The sequence below is a fragment of the Halichoeres trimaculatus genome, unplaced genomic scaffold (genome assembly GCF_033239565.1).
Source record: "Halichoeres trimaculatus isolate MK-OKI-2021-1 unplaced genomic scaffold, fHalTri1.1 fHalTri1_scaffold_10, whole genome shotgun sequence".
Classification (NCBI taxonomy): domain Eukaryota; kingdom Metazoa; phylum Chordata; class Actinopteri; order Labriformes; family Labridae; genus Halichoeres; species Halichoeres trimaculatus.
In genome coordinates, this window is record NW_027437187.1 from 22,357,398 (window position 1) to 22,374,841 (window position 17,444).

The 17,444-nt window shown below is 38.6% G+C and overlaps 1 protein-coding gene across 1 annotated transcript in view; it reads left to right on the forward strand.

The window, feature by feature from the left end:
* Positions 1 to 17,444, forward strand: part of otud7a (OTU deubiquitinase 7A) — a 48,332-nt gene that overhangs the window by 15,331 nt on the left and 15,557 nt on the right. The window contains exons 2-6 of the mRNA XM_074678177.1: positions 5,179 to 5,308; positions 8,290 to 8,443; positions 13,705 to 13,890; positions 13,980 to 14,198; positions 17,230 to 17,331. Coding sequence (XP_074534278.1) covers positions 8,359 to 8,443; positions 13,705 to 13,890; positions 13,980 to 14,198; positions 17,230 to 17,331 — 592 coding nt within the window. The 5' untranslated portion in view covers positions 5,179 to 5,308; positions 8,290 to 8,358. The remainder of the gene's footprint in view (positions 1 to 5,178; positions 5,309 to 8,289; positions 8,444 to 13,704; positions 13,891 to 13,979; positions 14,199 to 17,229; positions 17,332 to 17,444) is intronic.

The window sequence follows — 17,444 nt, forward strand, 5'->3', positions numbered from 1 at the left end:
CCAAAACTCTGGTTCAGCATTTCTAATGTGTATCTGCTGGTGGTGGGCTTTGAACACAGTATTAGAAACAAATAAGTGACATCACAAAGACTACTTCAAAGTACTATACAGTCTGTGTGATTTACCCACGTTTGACATTGGGGCCTAATGGGAATTCTTAGGCTTTTGTGGCAAGCTTCAAGTGGACTCTTGAGGAACTGCAGTTTTTGCATGGCTTCATTCTTTAACAGCTAACGTCGCTGCCTTCACATTTTACTATTTTACACATTTACACTATTTATCCAAAAATCTTTTCAATAGAGCAACTCGTAATTCAGAGTCAGAGTCAGTACAGTCAGAGCCAGTTCCTCAGTTTTAGCAAAGCTGCTCAAAGGTGAGTTCAGAGTGCACTTATTAGGAGAAAAGAACAGCAAATTCAGAAACAATGCACACATGTATTTGTGTGGAGTTCTGTGCATGACTTAACATTGTGAATTTATAGCACATTAGGGGGGTCTTTTTCTCAAAGACACTTTGCTCTGATCCTGTTAATTGTTATTCGATAATAAATTCACTGCCTCATGATCCACACTCTGTTGTCAAATTTTCACACATAATCAATATGTTTTTTTTACCTTTGCATTATAACAAAAAGTGTTTTGCAGTCATGTCCGTTGTTTTGCAACACATTCTTTAATCTTTTTAATATAACACACAGTTGTTGTTTTTTTTACTTTTATTCGTTACAACATAGTTCTACCGTTGCATTTGTTTGAGCTTAGCACCATTTGTAAATTTTCCATATGAAGACTGTTTGCACCATTTAATTCTGTGAAACAGAGGAAATCAGAGGTTTGTAACTAGATGTATGCAAGGCACGAAGAGCAAAGCTGTAGCAGTGCTAGCTCCAGGTATTAAAGCAACAGTCCAGCCGTTGCTGAGTCAGTTCCTGGCCATGACACTTTCCTAAATATTATCTCCATTCTCCACATTTTCTGCTTGTCCTATCTAGTAAAAAGATATATTCCTGGAAAACGTACCTAAAAAAAAACTCTGATCATAAATCAGTGAATCCAAACAATGTTGGAAAAAAATGAATCTTTCAGTGATGGCTTCTGCAATGTATACTTCAGCAACACAGCTGGGTGGACTTGGTTCTATAAACTCACATTGTCAAAACTCATTTTTTTTCAATTCATATTTTACAGCCTACAAGTTAAAATGCATACACTGGTTAGCATAGCTGTGCCTTTTTGGGATTTGTTGCTTGACCACATTCTTGTTACAGAGGAGATCCAGTGCAAAGAGTCAGGTTTAAGTGTTGGTACAGTGTGTTCATCTCCCACCTGCTGTGTACGTTTGCCCTGCATGTGGGCGATCATGGCTCACTATAGAGACAATTATCTCATCTATAACTCATCCTATTACTGTCAAAAGCCTACATACATATTTGCATGTTCACAACCGGAAAAAATAGCCTGATGCTCTTTTCCATTCAACACCAGACTGTTTGGTAAAGAGCACCAGTATGACATGACACATAGGGAAACAATGTGCTCATGGTTTTCCTGTCGTTATTCATTTTCCACTCTGAGTAAAGGCTTCACACTTTCACAGTTTGGTTCATATTTTGATTTACAGTAAGTCTTCACAGCTATAATCAGCCAACTGCTTTTTATCACAGATTATTCAAAGAAGCCAAGCTTTAAATAGTTGAAAACATGATAAAGAAAGTGGTGGGTGAGAACGCACAGTGTAGGGTGGTTCCAGTAAAAAAAAAAAAAAAACAGCTTTGTTTTTTGTAACAAGTCCACCAGAGGTGTATTGCTTTTCTTCGTAAAGAGTTTCCACATTTAAACACATAAAAAAAAAACCAGACACACATAGGTTTGTTGCATACTTAAAAATACTGATTGACAACTGATAATGACTGGTTTGGAGCTGAAATTGTTGTTAAATATGCAACACAATTAATTTTAAATGTCACTGAATAAAAAAGCTTATGCATCGGTCCCTGAATTACAAAAATGAGCTCTCAGCAGGAGAGACCAAATAGGTACTTCAAAGTAGTTGTTGTGTTTGTTAGCATCCACATAAGAGGAAGGATTTTTTTTGGCTTAGATATGATAACTAGCAGTTGTGTTGATGCTACAGCTAAAAATTGCATCAAATTTGGAAGTTTCTTGGATTTGACGCATGATTCTGTGCTTGTGATTAACCAATGATGCTAAGAAGTCATCAGATTATCCTCCAGCATTTGTGCAGGCAGATGATAAAAACACTGTTTTTTCCCGGTCTACAAACCGACCCTTGTAAATACAGGAGGACCGCAGGCAAAATGCTCACGGGTCAGTGATCCAGAGGAGGTAAACAAATGCAGTGTGTTGGAGACTGAATGCTGTAAAGACAAGAATACACAACTCATCTCTGTTGATATAAATATATCGGCTTCAACATCTAAGTGAGAATGAAGCAGACACCAGTAACAGGCCACAAGTTTCCCCTCTGAGCTGTCAGTTCAGCTGTTGACATTGAAACCACAAGATCAGATGTACAAGTGGTGGTGAACAATGTTCATCTGTGAGATAAATACGTGAACACATACACTCTGACTTCACATCAGATGTGGAAACAGTGTGTATTCTTAGAATTGTGAATGATTAGTGTTCACAAGCACTTTTAACACTTTTTTTTAACACTTTTTAACATCTGCTGCAGCATTTTTTTTTAGAAATAGATTTTGATAGGATTTGCTGTTAAGGGTTTATAAAGTTAAAAAATGCAATTTATTTACGTACCAGATGAAGACTACTTAACTACTCTTCTATTTTAGCAGTGAAGGACTTCAAAGTGTATGAATGAAAAATAAGAGCCTGATTACCGCTGTAGCCTTTCAATGTTGTGCTATTTTACTAATAATTTAATTCTGTTTTCTCTAGGGTTCCCTTATCCCTCTGATGATGTAGAAACAGTGCAGGTGTAGACTAAAGAGTCAACACTCAACAAGAAAATTCCAGTTAATGTGTGAAGTAGCATTAACTGGTTAGGTTAGGTGTTTCTCTGATGCAGCGCTGTGGAATATTTTAACATTGTACATATTTTACATCAGTGCTCGCTTGGTGGGTCTCTCATTTTCTTGGTTTCTGAATTTCACAGCACTATACTCATATTTCTTGGAGCCTTGCTGATGAGTTTTTTATTATTAATTTTATTTATTTATGAACTTATTCATTTGCAATCCAGTGCTTTTAGCTTTTTTCTTCTTTTATTCTTGTTGCATTAAGCAGTTTTATTTTTAAGTCTTCTTCTGTTTCATTCAATGGGGTTATCAAACAGCTTTTAGATGCATTGCATTCTCAAGCATAATTTATAATTACAAATAAATAAATTTGTAGGTTTAAAAAGAAGTACTTAAAAAAAGTAACTATAGTCCTGCCTTTTGGAAAAATATTCTTGTGGTGTTTTTTTTCAGCCATGGTTGTTGTCGTTGGTTCTATTTTTATAGCTATCATAACTGCTGGTTTATTATAGCATAATTGTTTAAATACATCACATCCATGACTTTCTTGCTCAAACACTATTTAACTTACAGTAAAAAGTGATGGTTACATGTGCACCCGAAAGAGTCTGGCTGCAGACGTGCACTGTGAGGACACATCTGCTGCAGCCCCTCTCCCCATACACGCCACCACCACCACCACCCACAGTAGACCGCTCCCTGCATGTATAGACATTCTGTTTCACCCCATATTGTAATGAATAAAAATTTTATACATTCTTATACACATCAATAATAATAAGTAAATACATGTAAAAAATGTTTTTTTTTCTCTTCTGAAAACCTGGAAATATGCTTTGGGTAATTCTGATAGGATAACAGTTTACAGTCTTTGGTCACATGCTTAAAATGTCCATCGAGCCAAATCCTACGGATTGGTTTGGGCCAATGTTGTACAGCCTCAAGTGGAGAAAACATCGAGTTTTTATCCACAGTGGATGTGGGTTTAATGTCAATGTAAAGATACCAAAAAGTTGCCTTTTGTGTGATTAACTTTTATTAAGTCATCTAATTTCTTTTGCATTATTATGTGCCAAGCTTTAGACAAAACTGAAATACTAAACTTCATAGCAGGACCAAAGGCACAGGGAAATTTTTATAATTATAATTATTATTTTATCTTTATTTATTTTTTTAATTATATGACAATTTTATGATATTTCTAACACATTTTTGTTGACACTGCTTCTATGAGTTATCTTTTAAGCTAATCATCTGCTTAACATCATCAAGGCAGGTATCAGTGACAGCACCTTTTAAATGTGTTTTACTTTGATATGAGAAAGTAAAATGAAAATATATACTAAATGTACTCAGTAAGAGAGCCTGTTGATATAAATTATTGTATAATTATGCATGCTGTTAAAAACACATTAGTTACGTTTAGAAGGACTGGTGGTCAATCCTCATGCAGAGGCAGCTCTGTGAGAAGGATGGAAATGGATGGACTGGTGTGATCCAATAGGGTTTAATTTAAAAAAATATATAAGATCTAGTAGTTGCTCTTTAAACTTCACACTTATACACTCTTCTGACCTTGTTTTTATTTGTGTTTGTTTCCATGTGCTTTATAATCAAATCTCTGTCTGCTGTGTCATGCAGGAACACAACACTGACCTTCTGTCTCTATACCAGCATCAGCGTGTTTGCATTTTCTTACGTAAAAAGCAAGAGATCATGAGGCTAGCGTTGCACTTTCTTTGCAACGTTGGTGTCATAAACACACCTGCATCTGAGTATGAGAACCAATTTGGTCACAGGAAAAGGTGCTGATGGACCGAAGCGATTTTATAGAGATTTCATAGCAGAAAACAGGCAGCGACAAATTAAGTAAATTTTAGTAAAAAATACTAAATTTTAGGATATGGGTTATTAGTTTTCAATCAATAACCACATCCAGAGCTGTATTCCCAGCCAGCTTGTTGATCATTTAGTGCATCTGGTAGCTTTTAACGACTCATAATGAAAGTAATAGCTCAAGGGGTAATTTTGGATTTGCATATTAACACTGATGAAGCCACAGGTGTGTGTAGGCTGAGTGTTTTACAGATGCTTCAAATTTAACCCAGTGAATCAGAACCAAAGAAATTAAGTCTCTGTTCTTGTTCAGTAATTGTGTCTTGATGTTGTGTGTGTTTCAGGGCTCTCTGCATCCCCAGTGTCTTCCTCTCCTCCTCTGCCTCTGAAGCCATGGACTAGAACTGAGTTGGGTCCTGACAGTCCCGTGGTCATCAGATGGCTTCTCAACAACCATCAGCAAAAATACAGAAAGTAAGTGTGAAGACTTTGAGTCTGGTCTTGTAGCTTCTTTATGACAGCTTCTAAATAATATCACTGGGATGATAGCTGTGCGGACTCTATAATTCCCTCCTTATCAACAAATCCAATTAAAGGCTGAAACAAACAGTGAACCCATCTTGACAAGTACACAATTTTAGTTAATGCCTCAGATTTTTTACAGCTGTTCTATAAAATAATATAAGACATTTAATTACTGCCCTACACAGTCCTATAAGTCTTATCAGCAGAATTGAATACTGTTGTAAAAATTGTCTTTTCAGCAAAACATCAAGTGCTTGTTATCTGCAGCTTACATACTTTTCATGCTAGGTAGTTAATATGCCATTTTTTTCAGTGTGCATTTTAAGTAAAGCAGTACTTCGAAATTTAAAAGCTGTGAAAATATTAACATTACAGTAAGTTTTCTTCACTTATATGAAGCAAATTATAATGCAGCAAAAAAAGAAACCCTGAAATCTAGAGGAAGGACTTCAGAACTTTGGTCAACTACCACACATAGGCACCTGTACTCCTGTTGTTCAAAGTGCCAGAAGTTGTCAAACAACCAGAAATAAGATTCCAACTCACAGACTTGTCAATTGTTATAAAAACACTCCAAAAACAGTCAAAATACAACATTATCAATCTGGTTTTCTGTGTGTGGCTAATACTGGAAGAGATAGCAGCACCAGCTTTTTTTTCTTTTTTCCAGGTTAAAATCTACATCTGTTACACATTGCTCCATTCAGTTATTTGCTCATTTAACCAAAAACTTTAAATCTGTTGCTGTCAGCAAAACTTTTCTGAACTGTGCTGGGTAACAAGATGCCTTTTTTCATGTGTGTGTGTCTTCATGTGAGTAGTAGAGCTTTAAAGTGTTATGACAGAAGCCATTATCAAACTACAGCGCAAGCTAGCAGCAGGTGTCAGCTTTGAAACATGTAACCATCATTTTGGACCTATAATGATAAATGTATCTAATATGTGTCAATGGACAGCCTTATACTGAATATTTGTTAACCCAGGCCTGATGATGGTCCCTACCTCAGCTGGAGTAACATTTGTGTAGAGACTTATCTTATGAGTTGTTTCTGGCCTCTTTTTTGGATATATTGAAAATAAGAAAACTGACAAATAATATCAACTTCATCCATAGAAAATAATATTTTCCATTGAGTTCTTCTGTTTTGTTTATGACTTCACTATTTGTATAAGCCCACACTGTGTGACAAATGTGCTAAATGTCATGATTAACAGGAAGCTGGACAGGCCCTGGCTCCTTGGCCCACATAGTTTTACGTCAGATAGAAAAGCACACTTTAAGGTGTTTCTGAGTCATAATTGCCTCCCACAGGGAAAGAGATGTGAATAGGGCAGTTCTTAGGGGAGAAGATGAGGTCATGACTTATAAGAATCAGCTATTTCTGTGTCTTTCTCCACACCACCAGACTCAAGGCTTTTTGCCCTATAAAGCAATATTGTGATTCTCACTCAATGGGAGGCCTATTATTCAGTACCGAGTTAAGTATCCACCCCTAGAGAGAGTAATTAGGTGCACATATGTTGTCTCTTTGGTCCTCAGAGAAGGGAAATACATCACAGGCTGGCTTTCAAGCCTTTTGAATTCTCTGGAAGATGTTTCTTTCAGTTTGAATGAAGGAAGTCTGACACACATTTGTGTAAGTGCATCTTCAGAGATTTGATAACTTGTCTGATATGATCTCAGCTTGTAACTGCTCCATCCGACCACCCACCCTGTGCTTCCTGTACAGTAGTTCATGTGTGCTGAGACTCTATCAGTACAACATGCAACACAATGCAAATGGCTGACAGTAACTAGGTCAGCTAAACTACAGCTTAAGTGCAGCTTTGACTGATTAATAATGCATATGATAAAGTTGCTCAGCCTTGAACAAAGATATTTCTTTCTGATGAAGCACTTCAGTGTGACTTTTTGTTGTGGGGTTATGAGCCTTTAAATTGCATTTGATGAAAATGCTAATCACATTCACAAAACATATTATCCATCCTATTCATTTCAGAGTAATCAATAAATGTCCTACCTCCTTAGGAGCAGGGAACAACAGGATTTGTTTTGTAACAGCTCTGTAAGCTCACAACACTTAGCTAGAACATGTAGGTTGGTCATGTCATAACTGCGGTTAACCGTGGTAAACTGTGGTAAACTGTGGTAAACTGTGGTTAACTGTGGTAAACGGAGCCTCAGAGTCTCCAGCATGCTCGCCATCTTCTCTAGGGTCAAGGCAAGAGACCCGAGCAGCCGTCCACACACACACAGAGGAGCCTGGTGTCAGAGCTGTAATCTGTGTGGGTTTGTGTTTCTTCACTGACAATGCTCTGAGCTCCGTTCCTCTCTTCTCGCCCACACAGCCTGAAATGGAACGAAAACTATGCAAGGACTCATTCATTCCATGGGTCGAGGGAGTGACTGCCGTGCATCTCTGAGTTGTTATTTAAGACCCAACAAGGCTCTGCTTGTTGATCATTCGAGTCCAAGTGCTACAAAGTCACATCAACATTTTTCGCCGTCTAGGATCATACTAAATAGCATCACACTGAGTCGCTCAGAGCTCTCTCCCTCTCTTGCTGTCCAGCTCAGAGTAAGCTGTTGGATCAAACCCAGAAACCCCTGGTTGACACTCTGTGGTAGGAAGTGTTGTTGTGATCATGGGCGGTGGGCCAAAGGCTTTGGTGATAGGCAGGTGTGTCCTGGATACGACCTCTGGCTTTGTTGTTGATATTACATCTGTGCTACTGGACATTTTGTTGTGACTGTGAGCAGAGGCAGGGAGGAGCACAGCAAGTGTGGGGCTGTGAAGCATTACACATCAGCAGGAGCAGACTGAGACTACGGTCTGGGATTAAAATCAGACCGTTGAAAATTGATGATAATAAACGTTTAAATGTGTCTTTGAATTAATTTCACCTTTCTCTGTTTGTGTTTTCCTTAGATGAGAACGTGAAGGCTGGCGTCTACCAAGGCCTCCGCTGCACCTTGGGCAGCGCACACACATGATCACATGACTCTGGACATGGACGCGGTCCTGTCAGACTTTGTTCGGTCCACGGGGGCAGAACCAGGTCTGGCAAGAGACCTGCTGGAAGGTGAGTGTCCCAGGACTCCAACATAAATCATGGCCACTGTAACATTATGTAGTGTTTTAATTATTTTGAAACCATAAGATTTTGTCTTGTAGCCTTTATTGGATCATTTTCTTTGGCCACATGTGACCATAGAGGGACCACAGGAGCAAGGAGCTGATTCACAGAAAGCTGTAGTTAAAGTTATTCAAGCTTTACTTCTACCTGCTCTAGCTGGCAAAAGAGTGAAAAATTGTACCTTCATTGGTGAATGAGACCAACTGGGTAATTTTAAAGAACCATTCTCATCAGTGTCTACAGAGAAAAGTTGACTATAGGCCAAGATTAAGTAAACCATCACAAAATATCGTCGTGAGATTCCAGGCCAAGAACTCTGAGCATGAATACAGTAAAATATAAAGTTTTCATTCTCAGAATAATTTAAAGATTTGTTTTTTAGACAGTCAATAAGTGCACATCATGAAAATTGCACATCAATCAGTGTTTTTTTTATATTAGTCAAACAAAAATCTCCCAAAGAGCATCAAACATATACACGCAATGTTCATTCACTGTAGCGCGATGACAAAATGGCTGTTGCCTGCTGGCAAATCCACCTGTTGTTCTAAACCGTGCCTAGCTTTAAAACTGTAAATTAGATCATTCAATACCCAAAATTGTAGCTCCTGTGTTGTCATCGCAAGAGAAATAAACATAACGTATGTTCAAAGGGGCTGTGAGGACTTTCTAAGTGATCTTGAAAAAGTCTCCCTTCTAGATATTTGCCTGATCATAATCAACACTTAAAATGAGAAGGACTGAAGAGCAGAAGCTCTGGGAGAGTGATAGCGTAATGCTGAAACACTGTTTATGATGATATTCATTTCAACCCATATGCAGCAGTTATTCTGCAGTGGCCTGTTCAAACTTGAGAGTCTATCAATAAAATGAAGAGTGAGGTTACGTTAGCTCTGCTTGGTAGATAACTGGCAGGACATACCCAGGATTTGCGTATGTTACACATTATGGACTTTTAGAGCACCAGGCTGAAAGTAACGCTTGATATAGCCAGCCACTAAACTATGATGCAAACTGACAAAGATTTCTTGGTGTTACATTTCAAGCAACAGCGCTATGTAACTGTTGATAAATACCTTTCCTCATGTTGTTGTACCTGATATAAGGTTGTCTTGAACAAAGAAAAGTAGTGTTCAAAATAAGATCTGATTTCTATACATTCCTAAAACAAACACACTGAATGTTAAGAGTCACATCTTCACGACAGTGTGCAGACGACTCCAGGCCACAAGGTGTCACTGCAATCCAATTTAAACAGATCCTCCTCACAGCCTCTTAAATGGAAATATATACATGTTAAATCAAGGTATTGTCATATGGGACCTAGTTAAGATCAACTGGGTTTTACAGCTTGCCTCTTGTGGCCAGTTGAGTGACTACAGGACTTTTTAACCAAAACTTGTGCTTCATCAATGCAGTTGGGCTCATAAGTTTCTATACCCTGGCAGAATTTTCGAAGAGAACCAATAATTTCTTTTTTTTACTTCTTTAACAGTGCTTGAACTCTACTGATTTGCATTTTTAGATCTTTGGATGTCTTTTTTTTCACTCTGGTTCTGGCAGGTCTTTGGACAGTTCTTTTGCTTTTACTATGACTCAGTATCCAGAATATCTCTGGAGCTCTGGATGAAATATGCAGAGCTTAGAAACTCACTGGATTTTTATACAGTAAATACATTTAAACAAGTCACTATTAGGATTTTAAAAAAGGGCATGTGTAGTTATGTTTTGCCCCATGGTTTCACCTGACCGCTATTAATAAAATTAAAGTTTTCAGTTTGTTCATCTTTACTAGTGTCATTTTCCCCCCAAATGGACAATATTTAACAACTTCTGCAGAGGTCTGTAAACTTATGAGCAAATCAAGGAACCCTGGAGGGTTCTAACCTCAAAAGTTAAAAGCTAGAAAACTTAATAAGAAAACTTACATAGAAAACTCAATATTTGGGATTTTTCTTTGGATCAGCTGCTGAATCCTGTTATGCCACTGCTGCTGAGCTGAGGAAGGGAAGGAAAAGAAAAACAAAAGAAGAGGAAAGGTAGAGAGAAAAGGAAAGAGGGCAAACAAAGAGAGGGAGGAGATATGTGGGGTTTGCAACAGTGAGCCAGCCTGCTGATTTAGAGGCCGGTGTGGCAGTTTTACGAGTGCACTCTCCAGGGAGAGCTTTGTGCCCATTCATTGGAACTCATTGAGGAGCAGAGTGCTGCTGGCACTTGTATAGCTTACATACAGCGCCGTTCAGACGAAAACACAGGAGAGCAAAAGTGCACACGGCAACAAAAAGCTTGCTGATGGTCAGTTGAATTGGCTTTGATATGTGGGAACAGTAAAAGTGATGTTTGTGTTTATGTTGCTTTTTCAGTCTTGGCTGTTTTCTCATTGCATTCAAGCATCTGGTCAAGCTGCAGACAAGTAACGCTGAACTCACGGACAGGAGTTTTGTGTACCTTACAGAAATAAAAGCATGCTCCACATTAATCAGACTTCCATCAGACCATGAAATCCTTGCAGTTTGTGTGGTGTCTGTGTGTCAGGTGCAGTTTTTTGTTTCTCTGTGTGTACATTATGCAGCTGGTGACTAGACTGATGGAGAATTAAAGCGTTTTGTGTCTGTCTCTTCCTCCCCCTCTGTCGTTTTTTTCTGATTATGCACCAGTACTAAGCCACCAGAGGCGTACATGTGACACCAAACACGACACTGCACTCAGGCGAGACAGACGTGGGCCTGGATGTCCTATTTCTGCCTTTTTCTGGTGTTAGCTTCACTTTCAAGGCCTGCATCAGTCAGCCGCTCTGTGACCCTCTCCGATCTGAGTCAGGATAGTGTGAGGAGGAAGCAGGGAGACAGACAGAGGGACTCTTAGCCCTGCATGTGGTGCACCCCCTAGAGGCAGATTTATGTAGTAAAGAAATAGTGGTCAAAATATTAAGAAGCAGGTTTTTACTGTGTAGTTTTTTCAATCCTGATATAAGCTTATTTATTAAAGCTTGATTATTAAGATCTACTCCTGCTGGCCCTGTGTGGAATATCTTCCTGTGCACCCAGTTTGATTCAAAGTGTTTTAATGTGGAGAGAATGAGGAGTTCATACAGCAGCTGAATTTTAACTCTTCTTTTAGCAGACGGCAGCAATCAAGAAAGAAGCAGCTGGCACAATGCCTTCGTATGCTTGACTTTAAGTTGTATTCCAGGATGTGTGCAGATCCATAAAGCAGAATCAGTTTAGCATTGATTGGCGTGAGAGACAGTGGCAAGTGGTGCCAGGTTTCATGTTCAGACAGCTGAGAAGCATCGTGTCTGGAAGTCAGGAGGTTGGGGCTGCAGGCTCAAAGAGGATAACTTCCTGCAGGTCTCTTACACAGAGAGTCCATTAATGCACACTGGTTCATAAACATACTCAGATTACACGCAGGCATACTCTGCACATTTGCTGTTGCAGGCATTGATGAGACTTTTGTGAAGACAGTGTTGTAGATGGTTCCTGTGGCACACTGAGATATAATAAGACTGAGGCTTTACTTGTGTCCTGAAATCTGGAAGGCATTTCTGTTTGTGAGACAGCACCCAGAGGAGACAACTGTCTGTGTGCGTGTTTATGCCACTCATGTGTTACCAGTGTGTGGGTGCTTCCTCTGGCACATCAGGATATTGCTGTCACTCTGTTAAAGGATCTGTCTCCAATCACTATCTTTATTGTTGCTTCACCACCCAACCTTAAAATCAAGTTATTATCCTCATGATGCCTCATCACAGTATGGGGTTATTCCATATACACTATAGATCACTTCCCCAAGGTGCAGAATTCAACTCAGTTTTTTTTAATTATCAAAAGAAGTATTGATCGTTTTTATCAGTCAGTTGAAGGAAATCTGGATTTTCCTCTGCATACTTACCAGATCTGCTAAGGGTTTGGAAATTCTGGATTCTTTTCAGGTAACATCAGAAAAAATCAAAGCCACACCCTTTGATTATTGCACTCTTGACTAAATGTACAATCAGCTTCAACTTCAATGTTGTCCCCTGAGCGGAATTAGCCTTGCTGGGCGGGCAAAAACATGAACAAAATCTGAAGAGTGGAGGCAAAATCCCTAAAATTTGCACTTTGCACCGGTGGATCGTAAACAGATTGTGAGTAGAGCTTCAAAATACCAAAAAAAACAAAAAAAAAAAAACAAAACAGGAGCAAGACACAAAGACACTTTTACAATCAGAGGTAATAGCAATTTGAAGTCTGAACTGAAAATAAAATGAAATGAAAGAGATTCCTGCCCAGATTTGATCAGCTGATGAACAGACAGTTTTTGTTTAATTTCAGTTTACCTGAAAGAGGCTACGAGAACTTTATATGTGATCTGGAAAAAGTCTCACCTCTAGATATATGCCTGATTTCAATCAATAACATAAAATGAGATTATTAGTATCAAAATAGGTAATTTCTAAAAGCTAAATTTATAGTAAAATAATAGAAGAGCAGAAGGAAGCTAACAAGAGTGTTAGATCATGGGCTAAAGGCTAAAACATGGGCGAGGCTGTTTCTGATAATGTTCATTCCAACCCATATGCAGCAGTTATTCTGCAGTGATCTGTTCAAACTTGAGAGTCTATCAGTAAAATGGTGAGTGAGGTTAAGTTAGCTCTGCTTGGTAAATGAGCACTGGGAGGACATAATCAGGATTCATCAACATTCCATGCACGGGCTGTGAGTTACACTTAATAAAGTCATCTACTAAACTACGGTACAAACTGACAAAGTTTGCTTGTTGTCAAGTTTCAACTAACAGCTTTACGTGACTGTTGATAAAGACCTTCCCTTGTTGGGTTTTATTCAGTAAAAAGTTGTCTTGAACAAAGAAAAGTTGTGTTAACGAGAAGATCCGATCTCCATTCATTTCTAAACAAACACTCTTGTTTAGAGTCATGTCATCACAACAGTATGCGTGCAATTCCAGCCAAAGGTGTCCACTATAAACAGATACTCCTCACAGCTTCATTAAGTAACATGCTCTCTACTTTTTCTCTCGTTCCTGTTTCTTCTTTTTGCATTTTGAAGCTTTACTTTCAACCTGCTAACAAATTCCCAAGCGTAAAATGCAAATTCTTGGGATTTTTTACCCCAGCCTTAAGCTTTTGTTTCGGAGTGTATTTTGATTCCATTAATAATCAGTGTTGTTGTAAAATCAAAACCGCTCTTGTTTGTGTCCTGCAGGTAAAAACTGGGACCTCAGTGCTGCTCTTAATGATTATGAGGAGCTCAGGCAGGTCCACACTGCCAACCTGCCGCAGGTCTTCAATGAGGGCCGCTACTATAAGCCGCCAGAGACACGTGATACGCCCACCCATGTCAGCAAGATCGACAGGCCGTGTGCACAGAAGCAGGAGGACAATGCACAAGGTACAAAGACCACCTCAATACCTTATTATCATCTCAGTGATCTATAGTTTTCTCCTTTTTTAACCATTTCTTCTACCCGCCCCCCCCAGAGAAGCGCTTGTCTCGTGGGATCTCCCACGCCAGCTCTGCTATCGTCTCCCTGGCGCGGCTGCAGGTGGCCAACGAGTGTACCAGCGAGCAGTTCCCTCTTGAGATGCCCATCTACACATTCCAGCTGCCAGACCTCAGCGTGTACAGCGAGGACTTCAGGAGCTTTATAGAGAGAGACCTGATAGAGCAGTCCACCATGATGGCTCTGGAGCAGGCTGGTGAGTACCACAGGTTATGATATAAACTGATATCAGACACAGAACACACTATTTGGATAACACCAAAATGCAGAACACCCTCAAAGCTGCAGCAGAGAGAGATGCAAGAGGAATGAGGAAGAGTAAGAGTAATGTAGACCGAGGCTCAGAGGGTGAGGCTGAGAGTAAGATCAGAGAAGCAGCATCATCTGGAAGCAAGATGACAACAACCTAATTCAAAGCATCCTGGATCTCAAAGGATTCGTCTCCCAGCTGAAGCTTTGAACTAACAGGGAAAAACTAGTTAGTGAAGTTTTAAATCTTCCTGCAGATTTTCCCACACAGAGACAGCAGCAATCTTTCCTCACCTACTTCTGTCCAAAAGCAGCTAAACAAAAAGGAATGTCTGGACACTCTGAAATGTGTTCATATTGTCTGTGTCCCAGAAGAAGAAGATTTACTTGATTAATCTCTGTGAGGGAGGATTCAGTTTTGTTTTATAATCATAGTTAATGATCTGTTTTATTCTCCAATAAACACAGAGGGATAGAGACATTGGAAACATAACAGCCAGTTGATAGCATTCATTTGATGTTAAGTTAGGTTAAAACTCAGTAATTTAACAGATTTGGTTGAAATAAGATGCATCAAAAACTGGAAAATCTTTAGAATTAAAGATTCTGTAAAATCTAGTGTTTCCAGAAAAATGTGAGTATTAATTGTTAAAAAAATATAAGAAAGGGATAAGAACATCTGCATTTGGAGCCCATAGACACTAACGTGTAAATCTTTCAGAGCTTCTTCAGTGTTTATGGTTGTTAAATAAAGGATGCAGTCAGATAACCCTGCGCTCAGAGCAGCGAGCCTGCCTGCCTGCAGTAAAGCAGCCTGCCATGCCCAAAGCTGTGAAGCCATCGTCTCTCCCTCGGGGACATGTGCAGGGCGGTGATGGAGCTCAAACTGGAGATACTGTGGGACTCAGGCTGGCGAGGAAGATTTTCTGAGTGGGAGAGTGCTAGGCGTTTCAGAGTGTGTGGAGGCATATGGCCTGTGCTAATGACTACCTTCAAAGTTCAGTTATTTGGGGATAATAAAGCTTGTTGGCTAGTTGTCCTCAATCAACAATTACTGGTAAATGCTGCAGTACCGACTTTATGCTGCATGTTAATATTTCCTCTCATTATCTGTCTGTTATTTCTAGACACTGATCTGTACTGAGTTATCTTATTTAATGACATGTTTACAGTAAAGTAAACCTGCTGTCTTTTAATTTCCTGATTTATTTTGTTTTGTATAAAGTCTTCATTTTGTAGATTATCTTCTTGATTTTGCAGATATTATAGGCTGGATTAAGATTAAGTGGCTGTGTCCACCAATGCAGTTTTTGCATTTGCAGCACCTACTGTTCCAACCAAATGTCAGCTAGCAAGAACGCTGCCGTGTCTGCCAGTGTCACAATTTGATTTACGGCCAATCAGGAGCAAGAAGCGGCAGGATTTGGGACATCACTTTTCAGACAACAATGGCTAACATCGACACAGAAGGGAAACTCATTAGATTCTTTTTTTTTTTTAAGTAAAATTTCCAAATCTAGAGCCAGATCTTTTGCTAATTCTGCAGCACAATTTATATATATATATATATATATATATATATATATATATATATATATATATATATATATATATATATATATATATATATATATATATATATATATATATATATATATATATATATATATATATATATACTTTTTTTTTTTCAAAATGCTATTAAATGAAAGCAACCAAATGAACCAAAGAGAGCATTCTGTGACTGACTTTTAAGTCTACTCTTGAAACCAGATGCTTTGTATAAAAAAAAAAAAAAATGTGTAACCTAGTAACAATAAGTGTCAGTATAAGCACTCATGGATTAAGGCTGTTGGAGCTTTCAGCACAAAAATGCATTAATGGACACAGTTACTAAATGTTGTTGTTTGGCTCATACAACACAAGAGATGCAACTGTTATAAGATAACAATGTTTGCCCTGGGCACTTCAAATTTGCTTCATGATGATGGTGAAGTCTGTTTTCATTCATTTTTTATTTAATTTAGTGGAACCTTGAAAAGAAAAGTCAGAAGAAAATGTGTTGTACCATAAGCAGCAGACCTAGACCTAGAAAATGTATCTAGAAAGAGCCAGAGTGAGAGAAGCTTTGCTTTTAAATGGACCACTGCCTTTGTTGTTGATATCAGAAGTCCTGCCCTCTCCAAATAGATTTAGATTACCAGTGTAGGAAAAGTGTAGAAGTGTCACTTATGTGTTGCTAACAGCTGGCACGGTGGAAGTTTTGGTGCTCAGGACTCTAAGTGCTTAAAGGACTAACCTGCATTGTTTGAGTTTTGAAAAAAGGTGCTGCCAGTGAAAATAATAGTTTGTTGATTAAGGGAGTTTTTCTGTCTCCAGGGTAGATTTACAGGAAGAAAATGTTTCTTACAAAAAAAATAATAATTGTAAGAGTTAGGCTGAAGAAGTTATGAAAAAGTCTCTATGATGGTATTTTAACACTTTTTCTGTGCGTTGAAAATTCAAAAGGACAAGGTTGTCACTTTTTTGGGCTTATCACCTGTGTGATGGTAATGATGCATGACAGTAATAACATATTACACTTTTTGCAGAAAATGTTGGTTGGCTTACTAATAAGTTAAAATATTCAAATAGTAGCTTGTTTGGTAATGACACCCAATGAACATACGCTCACATCTGGGGGTATGAAAGATCAAATGACTCATGTGGGCTTCAAAAAATCAGGCTCCTGCCTCATGTCTTGGATGTTGCTCTGGAGCATCTAATTAGCATGCAACAATGTAAGTAGTTTTTTGTAAAAACTTTATAAGTCTGTAAAATCTTGAGTTTATAAGGGATACCAATATTTAACTATAAAAGTAATTGCAAATTGAACAAACATTCAGATGACTTTTTGAAATTGCATTACTTTCAGAGAAATTACTTTTACAGAAAAAAACATGTGCCCAGTTGTCTCATTATTTTGTGTACACATTCAGGTCGTCTGAACTGGTGGTCCACCATGTGCACCAGCTGTAAGAAGCTGCTTCCTCTGGCCACCACAGGAGATGGGAACTGCCTCCTCCATGCTGCCTCTTTGGGTAAGACACTCATGTGCACTACAGTACAGCAGGAGCATAACCTCCATCAGAACCTCTAAAGTCAGTTTTTTATCACAAAACTTCAGGACACTGTCACTGATGTCTAATAACAC